The sequence below is a fragment of the Papio anubis genome, chromosome 1 (genome assembly GCF_008728515.1).
Source record: "Papio anubis isolate 15944 chromosome 1, Panubis1.0, whole genome shotgun sequence".
In the NCBI taxonomy this organism is placed as follows: Eukaryota; Metazoa; Chordata; class Mammalia; order Primates; family Cercopithecidae; genus Papio; species Papio anubis.
Window position 1 is genome coordinate 75,606,958 of NC_044976.1, and position 17,359 is coordinate 75,624,316.

General features: G+C 35.5%; 1 protein-coding gene across 2 annotated transcripts in view; it reads right to left on the reverse strand.

The window, feature by feature from the left end:
- Positions 1-17,359, reverse strand: part of PIGK (phosphatidylinositol glycan anchor biosynthesis class K) — a 183,863-nt gene that overhangs the window by 64,797 nt on the left and 101,707 nt on the right. For both annotated transcript variants that reach the window (XM_009211223.4, XM_003892091.5), the window contains exons 4-8: positions 9,790-9,925; positions 6,902-7,013; positions 4,046-4,142; positions 1,820-1,937; positions 1,513-1,623 (exon numbers count right to left, since the gene is read on the reverse strand). In XM_009211223.4, coding sequence (XP_009209487.1) covers positions 1,513-1,623; positions 1,820-1,937; positions 4,046-4,142; positions 6,902-7,013; positions 9,790-9,925 — 574 coding nt within the window. The remainder of the gene's footprint in view (positions 1-1,512; positions 1,624-1,819; positions 1,938-4,045; positions 4,143-6,901; positions 7,014-9,789; positions 9,926-17,359) is intronic.

Below are 17,359 nucleotides of genomic sequence, written 5' to 3' on the forward strand. Positions count from 1 at the left end.
TTGCAGGCTCATAGGCAGAAGGGACTTGTCTTGTCTCAGATGAGACTTTGGACTGTGGACTTGGAGATAATGATGAAATGAGTTAAGACTTTAGGGGACTATCAGGAAGGCATGATTGGTTTTGAAACATGAGAATATGAGCTTTGGGAGGGGCCAGAGGCAGAATAAGATAATTTGGCTCTGTCCTCACTCAAATCTCATCTTGAATTGTAGCTCCCATAATTCCCATGTGGCATGGGAGGGACCCGGTGGGAGGTAATTTAATCATGCAGGGCAGTTACCGTCATGCTATTCTCATGATAGTGAGTGAGTTCTCATGAGATCTGATGGTTTTATAAAGTGCATTTCCCCTGCACATGCTTTCTTGCCTGCCATCATGTAAGATGTGCCTTTGCTCCTCCTTCACCTTCTGCCATGATTATGAAGCCTCCCAGCCATGTGGAACTGTGAGTCCACTAACCCTCTTTTTCTTTACAAATTACCCAGGCCCGGGTATTTCTTCATAGCAGTATGAAAATGGACTAATATAGTAGTTCTATCAAATTTTACAGCCTATAGCAGTGGGCTTCAGAATCTTTCAGTAAAACCCCCTTAATAAATGAGAACTTACTTAAAAGATTTGTATGTGATTAAAGAGATCAATGCAAAGTTGCTTGGCTGAAGAGCTAGAGGACAGAGCCCTGTCTACTCAGTTTCCCCTTCATTCTAAGTCCCATGAAAGCAGGAACTAAGGAAAGAGGCATCTGCCTCTTTCATTAGGAACAGCCTGTGCTTGGCACTTAGCAAACAAGAAATGTTTGTGAAAGAATAAACAAACTATAAATTAATGGAGAAAAGAATGAAAGTCATTGACACATAGTAAATTATCCAGTCTAGAATTGTTGTTTCAAGCTTTTCGTTATGCCTACTTTCAACAGCAACTTCAAAGTAGATTTAATTAAAAGAATCAGCACAAAAAAACTCAAGAAAAAAAACCTAAATTAAGTTCAACAAGCCTTGTCAAATGACTATACTATAAATTGTAGGGCCCACAAAAATATGTAAGAAAAGGTCTCTCTTTTCCAGGAGCTTCCCATTCAGTGAGAAAGACTTACATTAAATTAGTAAGGTCAATAAAAGACTATGGTAAATGTTACTAAGGAGAATTAAAGGTCTATGGAGGCTCTGAAGAAAAAACAAGAAATTCCCACAGGGAAGAATTCGGGGAGATTTCCTGAAGGAGATACAATCTGAGGTGGCCCCTGAAGAATATGTAGAATTTCAAAAGGTGAATCTAAAAAAAGTACGTTTCTGGTAAGGAAAAGAAAATGAGTAAAGGAAAACATCAGGCTTCTTGTAGTAGAGAGACAGAGAAATGCTAATATACAGGTAAAAGGTAGCTATCAAACAGTTTTAAAAGCTATAATTCAACACAAAAAACAGTATCCTCTAGGAGTACAGGGAATAATACACTTCTTTTCACATTAAGGTTAGCATACCTATATGCTATAATCAAATCAAGTGAATACTTACAAGGTCATTCATATTAGTTTGGCTAGCTGGGTTAATTTCTTCCAAAAATTCCAAGACATAAAATGTGTATCTATCCATAAGATGGACTCCAATTGCAGGATCAGGTTGATGCTATGAAAAGGTGAAAAAAAGTATTTTTAACAGTGTCATTATAACAAAATGTTTTAAATGTAACCAAAATTTCCTTCTAATGTATTAGTCTAAGAAAGAACAGATACATTGATAAAGCATTTAAAGCATTTAATTGGTTTCAGAAATAGGTGCACATTCCAAAGACACAGTTTACAAATGAGGAAAATGCACATACCGAGAGTGAATCTTCTCCCACTTGGCTACTAGCTAGAGCCATTATGTTAGGAGAATAAAATCGCTCATACATGGATGCTCCTTGGCAAGTATCAATAATAAACAGTAGCTCATTGTAGCTGAAAGAAAAGTGATAACATCTTTGACAAGGATCATGCTGTAAATCATAGACTAATATTTCTACAATACTTTCATAAGACGTTTAAATCATATGTTAGTCATTTCATTAGCTAAAAGTGTTCAGCAAAAATCCCAACAGAAATTTGACCTTAGAAAACTTAAAGGTATAAATTTGTCCAAGGAAACCACAGCGAGTATTGCTTGTGCCCAAGGTGGTTCTCCCAGCTCTTTTCCCTCTCCCTTGTCTACGCCATATAATTCAGAATCTAAATGAATATTCCATTCAACAAGCACTTATTTGGCATCCATGCTGTCCTAGAAATTGAGCTAGGTTCAGAAAAAGAAGTATGAATTAGTAACTATACTAAAAGAGCATAAACTCTAAGTGAAAGACAAACACATAACTAAATTGGAATGTGATGAGTACTACAAATATATATTGAGTGCCTACAATGTGCCTGATATTATGCTGGAGATACAACAGTCCCTGCCCTCTTACAGCCTACAGTCTAACAAAATCAAACTGTTGAATGAACACTGAGGAAGGACTAAGGAGAACTGCAAAGAAAAGCAGATCAGAGAAAGGTGATGCCCAATATGGGCAATAAAGGGTGTTATTTTGTATTTCAGAGAAAAGAAGATAACATTCCAGCAGAGGGAAAAGCACATAATGTAAGTATAAGTGCTTGCGAATAGATCTATGTACCTAGGATTTAAAGTAAATTTGGGAGAATGGAGCGAAATTGGTTTCAAAAAGCTAGAGTAGGAACAATTTGTAAAGGATACCATATGAAGTCTGAATCTTATCCTGAAGAGTGGAGAAACCATGAAAGGTTTTTGTTTTTGTTGTTGTTTTAATGAAAGAATAATATAATCAGGTATCTATTGCACAATAAGTTGCCTAGCTGGCAAAAGTTAAAGTAGAGAGGAGACATGTTTTCTGGGAAGGTTTTTCTCAGACACTGGGTCTAGATAAACAGCTAACAAGGAACTTAGAAAATAAAGCATTGAATCTTGAACTACAATATCATCCAAGAAAGTGATAGGAGGCACAATTAACATGACACATTTGTTCTGTGGCAAAATATGTGGAGGCTCCTATGCATTAGAAACATCCAAAGTTAGGAGAGGTTGTGGAGTAAATAAGAGAGCAAGCTCTAGGACTGAACCATTTGGGCATGAATCCTAGCTGTGTCAAGTTTGGCAAGTTACTACTAGCTGTGTAAAGTTCGGCAAGTTATTGAATCTTTCTGTGCCTAATTTCACTCACTTGTAAAAAGGGAATAGTAATAGTATCTAGCCCACAGAGTTGTAAAATTAAATGAGACAATAGATGTAAAATACAGTATGCAGCACCCAGTATGCATTCTCTAACTGTAAGCTATGAATAGGACATAATCAGTGCCCAGTAAAAGCTTCCTCTTCAACACTTCCACACATTGCTTATGCTTTTATTTTAACACTACAGTATTTATTTTGTAGCATCATTGTGTACATTATTTCTCTTTTCCATTAGATTGTAAACACTTTGAAGGCATCATATTCCACTTTCTGCCACAGGAATAGAAGATAGCCTGTAAGTATTTATTGAAAGTAATCAAGTTAAAAGTTCTTTCACTTACAGTCATTGTATGACAGCTTCCAACTAAAGAGATGCTTAGCAAGGGTTACTAACAATCATCCTTAATGTGAGTTAAGTTACAAATTTTATGCTAACCATAATTTCAGTAATTTTTTTCCATAGAAGAAATATGGCTATCACATTAGGGGCCAAAGAATGAGCTAGACAGAACAGGTACAAGTTGAAACATACACAATGTTCATAATCTCCATAATAATAGGTAACTTGGTTGGAGGGGCACTTACTTCCTCTAAAAAAGATGCTAAATAAGAAGAGATGGAATCTTAAAAGGTTAACTATTTCATGTTACAGAATAACTCTGTTTTTCTTTTAAAAACAACCCAGTTCAATGGAAATAACAAATGTAAATTTAAAAGAGTCAAAGAAATTGTCAAATTAAGTTAAAAATCTTATAAAATAAAAACAACAAACCTACTAACCATGTGAAAATTAGGTATGAATATAGCTTATGAACTTGTTAATTACCGTCTTTTCTGCCACATTTGTTCAAAAGCATCCGCAAGTTCTATGTTGGTAATTTCTTCAGAATCTTGAAATTTTAAGAAACCATTTCCACCATGTCCTTGTATAAAGAGTAAAAAAGATCAATAGATACATTTTTTAATGCAAACTGCATATATCTAGACATATACACTTACTTCATTACTTTTTGACATCACTTATTTTATACTCTAAAATATATACTATGAAAACAAAAAAATTGAATTTTCTACTACACCAATTAAAAAGAGAATGATAGACTATATAAAATAGCAGATATAATATCTTTAAGAGGGTTTCTAATATTCAATTCCAGAAACCTGTATTTATGCTCTTCCATTGGCTCCATTATTATATCAGAAATGAGTTTCCATTCATAAAAATGTTTCAAATACCAGGCAAACATTTTTGGTGAGAAAGAAGCTGGAGACACTAGCTAGTCCCACATTTTTACTACAAGAGGTGGACCAGAAGATAGTGCTATTTGTATGCAATCTAGAGGCAGGCTGTCTGGATTCAAATGGTAGTTATGCCATGTTAGTTTAGGAAAATAATTTAATCTTTCTATGCCTCAGCTTCCTCAGCCATAAAGTGAGAAATGTATCTGCAACACTATCATTAGCTTACTTATACAGTTCCTTTGTACAGGTTTTTAAAAGGTACCTTCCACTGGGCATGACAGTAGGAAAAAAAAAAAAAAAAAACCGTCTCCCCAGCTTCCTCCTGGATATATGCAGCCCTGCAAGCTTACAAGTGGTTAGTTGACTATGCCTTTGTGGGAGAAACAAGTATTCCTCCCTCCCATTAGAATACAACCCTGTGGTAGAGCAGATTGCTTAGTGTAAGCACATACTAGATTTCAGTTCCCACTTAACCCCCTGGCCAGATTCTTGGGTGCACTATACAACCCACACAACCACATACAGCAACCTTGAATATCGGCACCTAAGTCAATGCACTGCTGTGAGAATGAAATAAGTTAATAGACACAATGATTTAGAATACTGCCTGATGTATACTATGCCTCCATAAATATTATTATCATATTATCATAATTATCAACCCTTTTTTTCTCTTACAGACCCTGGTAACCTTCTACAAAAGAGCAGGTAGTAAATATTTTTGGTTTGTGAGTCACATTGTCTCCAGCACAACTACTGAACTCTGCTGTCGTAGTATGGAAGCAGACATAGAAACTGTGAAAATCATGGATGCAACCATGTTTCTATAAAACTTCCAAAACAGGCAGCCAGTTCACAGGCCATAGTTTATCAAATCCTATCTTAAACTATTAGAATTTGTTCTAAGCCTGCAGTTATTCTGAAATTCCTGAAAGAGTACCAACAGAATCAGGAAACAAACAAAAAATAATAATAATAAATCCTTTAGTTTAATACATCAAATAAAGCTAACCTACAAAAAAACTGAAAATTCCTTGTAATTTTCAGAAAAAGTAAAATAAAATTTTTCCTGGCTTCATTAACTCTATTGAGTTAATTTATAAAGTTTATAAATTAAGTCTTGAATGTTATAAATAAATGCAACATGATAGAGAAAAGCCACTAAGTAGGGGTCATTAACTATCTTGTCATGTGATATCTAAGAATTATTCTATACCTGTTTTATCATCAGTTGAATGGAATGCCCTCCAAAAAATTTATAGAACACCTTTTGATTAACATTCATATTTACCCAATACTACTATAAGACAGGCAACTGGTGATTTAAAAAAAAAAAAAAAAAAAAAGCAAATATATAATCAATGACATCTTGGAATTCAAAATACAGTGAAGGCAACAGATACCCAAACAATAAAGTAATAATAAGTTAAATGCTATGAAAGAAACTAAAAATTAACATGGAAGTGCATAGAGGAAAGTCCAGACCAGCCAGGGAGAAGAGAAATATCTTTGGATAGGAAAAATATAAGCTGTTATTTCATACCTCTTCTGAAGGAAAAACCAGAAACTATTAATAATAACACTGGGACAACAGGTATAAACTACAACTGTCCCAGGTAATTGGAAACATCAGTCACCCTAGACTTAGAAAGGAAGTCATGGAAGGAAGTGACTCCTAAGCTAAAACTAAAACGATATGGAATAATCAAGCAGGCAAAGTGGACTGAAAAGACGTCATAAGCAAATGCAAGAGCTTAAACAAATATTTGAAGGACAGAACAGTCAAGCTTGGAAGAGAATTAGAAAAAAGTATTAAGAACTAAGACAAGTTAAAAAATATAGCTAAATCATTATATATATTATTATGTGTAATACACACGATAACTATATTACATTATGGTACACTTTATCTCCAATATTCCTCAAAGTATAATCAAAAGACTACTGTATCTCATATCTGAGGAGTATATCCACAATACAGTTTCATGAATCCCAGCCCAGATGAAAACTAAATAAGAATTCTAAAATAAGGCCTAAGTATCTAAAGTTGGTAATCTTAATGTACAGCAAACTTTGAGATGGAAAATCATTATAAAGTTTTAAGTAGAAGAGGGATAGATTTGCAATTTCTATTAGACACTTTCACAGGATGATTAACAGGAGAACAAAACTGAAGGATGCTATAGCAGGATACCAAGCAAAAGGTGCTAAAGTTTACCAAGTCAATAGTAAAAAAAAATAGAGATAATAAGCAATGGCACAAAACGTTATACTGTTTTCAGATATCATCTCAAATACTTCTGCATCATGGAAAATATAACTACATGAGAAACCATTTTAACCAAAAATCATTTAATGTGTTTAAATTTCTTTCCACGTGCCTTTCTTTTCAAAGAGTTTCAATATATTCTACTATAAAAACTCTAAATTATGAAATTACCTGTCATATAAATTAGAATATTGCTTCTATCATCAGAAAGAAGACGTTTTGACCGAGGAGTACTAGGTGGGATCCTCCCAGTTAATACCCGTAAAAAATTCTCAACAGTTACCTAAGAGGGGAAAAACAAGAAAAATCAGATGAAATAAAACCTGGGAAATCCTGACAAATTACTTTTTACTTTCAAAAATGTTCCTTCTTCTTTCTCCATATATTACTCAGCATCAACTGAAAATAAAACACCCAAAAATTATATAACTTAATTAAAATACATTCATTTAAACATATACCTCCAAGTAACTTTGTTACTATTTTTAAAAGTACTAAAAACTAACAAAGAAGGCAGGCCATGGTGGCTCATGTCTATAAACTCAGCACTTTGTGAGGCCACGGCAAGAGGACTGCTTGTGGGCAGGAGTTCAAGATCAGCCTAAGCAACATAGTGAGACCCCATTTCTATGCACACACAAAAAATGTTTAGAATAGCCAGGTATGGTAACATGTTGCTGTTGTTCTAGCTACTCAGAAGGCTGAGGCAGAAGGCTCATTTGAGCCCAGGAGTTCACCACTGCACTCCAGCCTGGGCAAGAGAGAAAGACTATGTCTCTTAGGAAAAAACAAAAACAAAAACAAGCAAAGTAAGACTACCTTGGAGAAAAATAAGTTCTGAATTTAAAACTTTAAATGCTATGTGAAGTGCTGCCTTTAAATACTACCAAAAAGCTGCGCAATTATTAATATGGCTAGGCTGATGGCTCACACCTGTAATTCCAACTACTCAGGAGGCTGAAGTAGGAGGATCACTTGAGGCCAAGTCCTCAAAAACAGCCTGGACAACATAGTAAGACCCCATCTCTGGAAAAATAAAATAAATTAGCCAGGCATGGTGGTGCACACCTGTAGTCCCTGCTCCTCAGGAGGCTGAAGTAGGAGGATCACTTGAGCCCAGGAGTTCAAGGCTGCAGTGAGCTATGATATGGCCACTATACTCCTGCCTGGGTGACAGAGCAAGACTCCAGCTCTAAAAAAATAAAAAATAAAAATTATTAATCCCTCTGCATAGGCAATTCTGTGGGAAGATATGAAATATAAAAATTTTTAAATAAATTCAACTACACTATGGCAGCTAATTTGTACAACTACTTAGTCAATTATAGATTAACTATCAAATAAAACAGTTCCATGTTCACTACCTGGGTGACAGGCTCAATCATATCCCAAACCTCAGCATCACACAATATACCTTTGTAACAAATCTGCACATGTATCCCCTGAATTTAAAATAAAGTTTGAAAAAGAAAAAAAAAGTTCCATATATATTTCCCCAAAATTACATATCTGTAATTTTTGAATGCACTTTGTTTCTTAGATTTTGTTAGTGGTATCTTTAACATGTAAAAAATTCATAACACTTTAAACTAGATTTCCCAATCTAGAATTTCTATCCCTCTGGGATTCTTTGAAGGCATATTTAAAGTTGTAAAGAGTAAAACACTGATTTAAAGCCAACAGCTGAGTCATATATTATGCATATCTACATTTAAAAAGTAGAAAACCTATCCAGTTTTCTTGTTCATCTATTCCCTAGAACATGAGTGTATAAATTGTATGTATACACATTTGTGTGTGTGTAAACTGTTTGATTTACATTTTTCCTTCAAGACAGCGAAATGCTAATTGTTTTAACAGGAATTCTTGTTGGCCAACAAGGAAGGAGGATGTTTGGCCTATATTTTAAGATGACTACATAAACAAGTAAAAAGTCAAACATACATATTTAATTCAATGAGCCAACATTTTTGAGTGCCTAACACCAGGCTACAGGTACTTGCCAACTATATGATATATAAGATATAGGCCCTCTTAGCTTACAGTCTAGGAGGAGATAGATACGCTTTTAAAATTGCTTCGAAAGTGGTCTGGGAACACACAGGAAATTGTGTCTTACTTTTGGTAGGCTTGGTAAAAGGGGAAGTATTATCTTTTTTTTTTTTGAGACGGAGTCTCGCTCTGTCGCCCAGGCTGGAGTGCAGTGGCGCGATCTCGGCTCACCGCAAGCTCCGCCTCCCGGGTTCGCATCATTCTCCTGCCTCAGCCTCCCAAGTAGCTGGGACTACAGGCGCCCGCCGCCACGCCCGGCTAACTTTTTGCATTTTTAGTAGAGACAGGGTTTCACCGTGTTAGCCAGGATGGTCTCGATCTCCTGACCTCGTGATCCGCCCGCCCGATTCGCCTGCCTCGGCCTCCCAAAGTGCTGGGATTACAGGCGTGAGCCACCACGCCCGGCCAAGGGGAAGTATTATCTAAGAGGACTTCATAAAAGAAGACTTCAAATATTAAGCATATTCACCATCTTTTATATTTAAAATGAAGTTTCAAAGGGAGAAAACACAATGTAATACAATTTTTTTACATTTACATTTTTATTTCTAATCACATGGTCATAAAAAACACTAGAAGCATATTGAAAGTGGTTATTTCTAAGTAGTGGAAATACAGGTGAGTTGTTAGTCACTATAGTTTTTCCACAATTAATACAATTACTGAAACTAATAAGCTTGATAATTTAGGTCAAATAAGAAAAATATATGTTTACTATAAAATATATTTACTGTAAAAGAAAGGTGACACATTAAACCGCTCTATAATACTCTAACATTGAAGCCAATATAAAGTTTTTCTGTCCTAGATAAAAACATAAAATGCTCATGTTTTAATATTTTACTTATATGTCATTGCCTTAATATGACCTCCAGAGACAGTTACATCAAGGCTTCAGTGACAATTAAGTTTAAAGAAAAATAATAAGACAATTTTATTCTGCCATTGTTTTAGAGCTTAAAAGTAACAATGCCATTTCAAAAGTGTGGCTAGATTAAAGAATTTACCTCATAACTTCTATAATCCACTTCCACATCATCTCCATACACATTTAGTTCCATATTCTTGTGACTAAACACTGTAGCTGGTTTGGGATTTCTAGGATTACAGGCCATATCATCTGCAAGCATTAGGACAATGTGACTAGGGAAAAAAACAAAAACAAAAATAAAAAACTCCAGTAAATATATAATTCAGATAAAAGGAAAAAGCTAAACACAAATTTATTTATGTCATGTAGCTATTGTGTTCATTTTTCTCCTCCTTCAAAAAAACTATTTTCAACTACATATGTGAAGGCACCTTAATTATTTTTCATATCTTTATGTACTATATATTTTAAAGTAGAGAAATTAGAACAATCTGGCATAAACTTATGAACAGAATTTCAAGTTACTAATGTTTTTCCAAACGATGCATACTTTATGCCATACAGCAAAGGGAAGCTAAAGAAACTGTTTTTCCTCAAGCATCGAAAATATTTTTTAGTAAAATTTTACATTCTCAAAACTTACAGAGTCCACATTAAACTATGATGCCCAAAGAATTAACTTTCGGAATCCCAAATGCTTGAGTATAAAAACATGCAACTGATCAGCAAGTACATCAGTTTAGCACAAGAGCACACCTCCAAGCCAATCACTTCTGACAAGATCCACAAATCTACTCCATTTCCCTAACACCAGCAACCACCACCTTCTGGCTAGATGTTGGAATAGCTCCCTATCTGGCATCCTGCTTCTTCTCTCACCCTCTTTCAGTTCATTCTTCTAACAGCCCCCAGAGTGATCTTCCTTAAATAAGTCAAATCATTCAATGTTCCCACTTAAAAGTTTCCAAGGACTCCCCATTATATCTGTATTTAATTTTTTTTTTTTGTTCTCCTGCAGTTCCATGCATCCCTATTACATTTAGAGAGAAACTGCAACTCCTTGCATCATCTAAAAGGCTTATTTAATCTGGTCTCTGTCTCTCCAACTTCAGCCTCTAACACCCACATTCTCTATGCTACCTCCACAGTGGCCTTTCTGTTCTTAGAATATGCCAAGCCTTTCCCACTTAAGTGGCTATTGACCAAATTTAGACTTCACTCCTCCCAGATCTTCATATAATTTCAGCCTCAGCTATGGTACTCTATCTTATTATGTTTTATTTTCTTCAGGACATCTATGAATCTGAAATCCCCATCATCTCCTATCACCACCCCCCCCACCATTAGAATATAAGCTCTCTGAGGGCAAGGGCTATATCTGTCCTGTTCACCACTGTATCACTCACACTACATACTAGGGCTTGGCATATAGCATGTACTCGGTAAATAATTTTAAGTGAATGAAATATTTTAATTTTTGCTTATAATTTCTTTACAAAGATATAACATCTCTCTTTGATACTTCTCATCTTCACTCTACCATTAAAACTGGTGAATAACAATCAGGAAATTCTCCATTCTACCATATCTTGAGTTTCCCAAGCATAAGGGAAAAATTAATGTGGCATACATAATTAGTTTGGCAGGAGACAGCAAGAAGAAAATGTTCTGCTACATATGTTCCAAATACATTAAAGTTCAAAACTGAAACATTATGATTTTTCTTGAAAATTGGCTAGATTTCTACTCTGAAAGTGTTCCAACCCTGCCACGTTCAAAGATCAGATCTTCAGCTGTTACTGATTCATTTTCACAGCATAGTGAAAGTCATTCCTCTTAAAACAGAAAATGTATCTTCTCTTTTTTAAAACTTAAGGAGATCATTAATATATATTAAATAAATACCAATCATATATTCCTTTGTTAAACAAGACTGAATTGACCTCCAAATGTCAATATAAAAATGAGTATTTCTTTAGGCTATGTTTTCTGTTTAAGGTTAATTTCACTCTAGGAAATGAAATAATTATTCATAGCTATACAGTGTCAATATCAATCAGAAAGAAGTACTAACTTCAACTTAAAATCATAAATTTAATCAACATTTCTCTTAGAGATAATTTTGAGCCTCAATATAAGTACTATGACCTGTTAACATAATGAATATATTATAAAACACTGTACTTGAAATAATATAGAAAAAGAGAAGTTGGGAAACAGAATGGATTTCAAACGTTTTGAAGTCGAACCACATATTCTAATTCGCTGTTTCTAAAACTCAAGAAGTGTACAGAACTCTTTTCTAGAAAAAAAAAAATTTTTCACTTGGTCGAAGTGTTATTTATACAACAGTATTTAAGTATACACATGCAAACAAACTACTTAGGCTTATAGTTCTTACAAAACTGTAAAATCAAGAGAAAAGTATAAAATTCTAACAAAACGAGCAAACTAATAATACTATAAAAACATTAATCCCATTGAAAGATGACATTATTTTCCAAAAACTAAACACCTGCTGCTTTAACAGAAGAGCTTCAAGTCTGGTTCTACATTTAACTTTTTTTGTGTGCGTGTATGTGTTTTGACATCCATAATTGTTAAAGCGAACTAAAATGGCCTGAGAAGGACTCCATACTTCTATATTTGAGTCCTTGTGGACAAGCTGCAACCTAACTTAAGAGGTAGACAAGATGGAAAACCCAATTTAGGAGTATGCACCTGTAACAATGGCTGAGTCTTGGCCAATGCCAGCAGCCATACTTCAGCCACTCATACATTGCCAAGTGCTCAAACTGTGTTCAAATAAGTAAAATGCCAACCTGTAACCAATCCAGTTGTTTGTGTACCTCACTTTCCAATTTCTGTACCTCACTTCCCTTTGTCTCTAATCTTCTGCCATGTGCTGCACTGGAGTCTCTCTGAATCTGCTGTGATTCTAGGGGCTGGCCAATTAGTGAATCAACAGAAACTGGACCGGGTCCAGGATCAGATCTGTTCCAGTAATTAACTGGCTTGAATCCAGTTAGAGGCTTCTTACATCTGAGTGGGTGAGAAAGAAACTGGTAGTAAGTGGTAATATTGCAGGGGCTATAAAATTTGGCTTTTAAAAATTCGCAGGGGACGGGTACGGCGGCTCACACCTGTAACCCCAGCACTTTGGGAGGCCGAGATGGGCAGATCACGAGGTCAGGAGATCGAGACCATCCTGGCTAACATGGTGAAACGCCATCTCTACTAAAAATACAAAAAATTTGCCGGGCGTGTTGACAGGCGCCTGTAGTCCCAGCTACTCAGGAGGCTGAGGCAGGAGAATGGCATGAACCCATGTGGTGGAGCTTGCAGTAAGCCAAGATCGCACCAAAGCACTCCAGCCTGGGGGACAGAGCGAGACTCCATCTCAAAAATATGTGTATATATTCGCAGGGATTTTTGTGTTCTACCTCTGTTTCATTTTTCTTGTGCGCTTAGGTAGGAAAAAAAATTACTGGCTAAGTTAAGGGAACCCGAGAGCAAAGCCAGTATTTTGGGTAAAAATGGTATCCTTAATTTCTGAAGAACTGAGTTCCTTCCGGCTTATACATGCATAAATGTTAGGCCCCAGAAGCAGTGAAATCTCACAGAAATGGTGAGATCTCACTAAGGATAACTTACAATAGAACACTCCAAATGAACAACGCACTGAAGTGCATTTAAAACAATGAGGCTCCCAAATTAATCTCATCTACAGATGCCTACTGATCTGCAGAAGCTTCTAAAAAGATTTCAATATTTTTATTTAAAGCACACATATTTTACTCTGGCCAGAATGGAAAATATTAGAATTTGGGTCCTCCATACAACTGGTTGGGCAGCAACTTGCAAAACTGAGATAATTTTGCCTGTGGTTCCATTATTTTCCTTTGTGATGCAGTCTGGCCCCCAGAACTATGGTGTGGTAAGCAGGGTCACTGGGGCTACTCAGGGAAGGAGAACCCAGAAATCTGACAAGCCAGCAAAAGGGCAAGAATTTCTTACCAGGCTTCTGGCCTCAATCTGTGCAAACTGGTTAAATGAATGGTAAAAATCACGATTATCTCCTCTGTAAAGTTTTAATTAATGCAAAAAATGATTCTGAGTCTATTCTTAAGCTGTACCAAATCTGGTGTCCTTGTCTTTCTGTATGGTTCTGTCATAAAGAGTACCTTTGGATAGCACACAGGCTTAGGACCCCATAAGCTCACTATTCAAGACAGCGCAGCAAGCTGGTCAATAACAAACTTTGCTGTGGTTCCCTGAAACAAACAAAAAAACTGCCTGAGGTCTTGATCTTGTTTTGCCTTGGAAGCTTAACCCTGTAACCATGTGGTGGCACTTTCTCTTCATCTCCGCCTTCCAGGGAAAAAGATTTTTGGGATTCATGTCATAGCTAGCTCCAAAAATGGGATTCATGTCATAGCTAGCTCCAAAAATTATCTTGAGCAGTTAAAAGCCTTTGCAAACTCAAAACTGACTGCTCTAGACTTCTGGGAAGAGCAATGGAAGTTATACAATGTAGCTCAGTAGCTAAGGTGCCTTTTTACAATGGTGGCCCGAGTTCAATTCCTGGCTTAGGGAATGAGTCCCTTCTGGTTTGATATCTATATGATATTTACTATTTGTTGATTCTCTTCCTCATTTTCTTTCTCTGAGCCAGAAATATTGGCTGTTTGGCCTGGCTAAAGTCATGTAACAAGAAATTTAAAAGGACTTTTATAAAGAGGGCTGTGGCTAAAAGTCAGTTTAATTAAAAGTGGATATTCAGCTCTAACAGCCTGGGACTCCTTGGGAAAAGCAGAGGAGGCACCACAGACCGTGTTTTGGGAAAAACCTGTTTTCCTCAAGAAACCTTAGAAATTAAAAATTAAATCCCTCTCAAAATCTAAGGCTCTGTTCTGTTTTGTATTGCCTTATCTGATTTTTTTGCCTTTGGGGAGTATCAGAAATTACTTTGCATTATGAGAGAGCTTTGGTGTGTAATAACTAGGTAGGAAATATACTTTTAGGGATAGCTAATGGCAGTTACAGGGAGATACTCAGCTCTGCACACTTGGATCAGAGAAGCATGCTCTTGGCCACCTAGAAGTTATGGAAATGTTCCCACCCACCACTAAGAGAGAAGACACCCATGGGAGCTAGGTTGATTCATTCTTTATGGGATCCAGGATCTGATATAAAAATGAGAATAGGATCCTTAATTTCTAGAGATCTGTTTTGCCTTCCAGCTATGCCTGCTTATTATATTAGGCTGTAGAAAATGCATGTTCCTGGCCTTGTTCCTCCAAGGACTCCACCCTAAAGCCAGTAATCCGATTAAAAACCTTAAAAACTGACAAATAAAAAATCTTGCAACTACTGGATCTTCTTCTATCTGTATACTTATATATGTGTTCCGTGTGTGATTTTTTTTAAAAGGGCTCTAATTAATTGGCTTAAAGAAAAATAGGCACTTAAATCAAATATTTGAAAGAAGAAACTGTAATGCTTTTTAGTTCACGTAACTTCAGTAATCTTTGGGAAATAAAAAGTTTTAAAGATTATTGGTAAAATAAAGACATTTATTCTAAATCAGGCAGGTCAGAGGCTAGGTTTGCTAAATGCTTTAAGGTCATAAACTGCTTTGAATTTTGAAAATTGTTCAATTTACCTACCTTGGAAACAACAGATTCTAGATAAGGCCTGGGGACATGTGGAATTAGCCACGCCCTCTAGCTACACAAAGAAGGTTATAAAGAAAAGAGATTTTATACAAGAAAGGATCCTGTATGGTAAATTCTTGTCCTAAAGTAAAAGAACTGTTTGGTTAAAAACAGGGATGCTTAGAACAAGTCAGAAAGTCCAAGCATGACGTAGGTGGTCTGTGTAAGTCATGAAAGCATTCGTGAAAGGAAATTTATGCACCAAAGGTAAATGCTGCTAAGAGTTACTGTTACAAGATATAATTGAGACTACTGAAATAACAGTTTACATGCAAGGTGTGTATGGAAAGTAAAATTTGTTTTTGGTAAAAAAAAAATTATAAGAAAGCATGAGAATGTAAATTTTTGCCTAGTGTAGAGGGCTAACGGATTGTTTTAAATTAGATAAGACAAAGCTAAAGGTTGAGCTAGTTGTAGAAGGTTTGTAAAAATTACTTGTAAAAGAGATTCTGTGTGTAAACATATTAGCTACAGTTAAAGGGGCATTATTCAGTTTTTATGTAAAATGAACATTAAAAAAAAGCACAACAGGTTTTTCTTAGAGCACTTATCTGCTCTTTAACAAAAATTCTAAAGGGTTATAAAAGGTTTATAAGAATCTCACCTTATGGACAAACTGATTAAGATTGATAAATTTGTCCATAAGGTTTTATTAAAAATTGGGGTTGACATTAATAGTAGACTTATGAAAGGGTGAAATTTGGCTTTCCCATGAACAAGATTTTTATGTAATATTAAAGGATAATAAAAGATTTTTGTTTGCCTTTTGAATAAACTAGGAAAAAAAGAAGGGAAAGACAAAAGACAGACTGCTTGGAAAGCTAAGTCTTCCCTCTATCAATGAGTGAAAAGTTTTTGCCTTTTTAAAACTTCTTTATCATTTTGGCTAAATGAATGACTATGGTGACCTGTAATTCTATTTCATAATATCAAGTGTTTAAACCTCTAATGTATTTGATAGGCTTCCCAAAATCAAATTTCAGCTTCCAAATTATCTTTTCTGACCTCTAACTTTGGGATGCTACAGAGGGCCCCTGAAGAATCCAAAAGACAGGTAAACAGGATTATTTGACATGTTATTTGGAAAGCACTGTAAAAATAAAAAATAATGCTTAACTTTCTTTAAGTTATATTTTAGTGTATGTCATCAATATGTTCCAATATCACATAGGATTTCTAAAATTCTAATATGTCTAAGTAATGCTATCAATCATAATTATGGTTATTACGTTAAGCTATTATAGACCACAGAAATTATCCTTGTCAGCTGTGTTTTAAACTATGACTAATGTCATTTCTAGTTAATTGCTTAATGCTGGTGCAGTTTCTGAAAACTTCGCAAGCACACAAAATCCTAGAATATGGTGTCTTTTAGGAGGTTCATGAAAGGATGGAAAGAACCCAGAAAAGTACTCTAGAATACAGGTTTCTGATAACATACGTCAAATTACCTATGATAACCCATCAGTTAGCTATCAGTGCTATGCACCTAAATTGGAAAAAACAACTGGTATTCAAGATGACAAAAGTCCAGTGTTAAGCATTGACTCTTGGAGAACCAGAATAGCCACCTTGTCCTTCCTGAGTCCTTAAAGCTTTTGTTATTAAAAGTTATGCATTCCAAAACATCACAGAAAAGAGAAAATAATTCAAATTAAATATTGGTGCAGTAACTTATAAATTGCCAAAATAGTTTATAACCAATGTTTGGTTTGTCAAACCCATATTCATGGGAAAACAATCAAAGCTCAGCTACATTAGGTTACTAGATGGTAACCAGATGCCTGGGCCACATACACATTTTACAAAGGGATTTCATTCAACTGTCATTTTCAATGCATGTTTTCTGGTTGTATAAAAGCTCTCCCATGCAAGTGGGCTGATATTATAATGTAGATTATTATGCTACAGTGTATTTTCACTAGGTAAAGAAAGCTTTTTATGGTTCACTGAGGACAGTCAACCCCTTCTGTTGGGAATAGGCCCCCA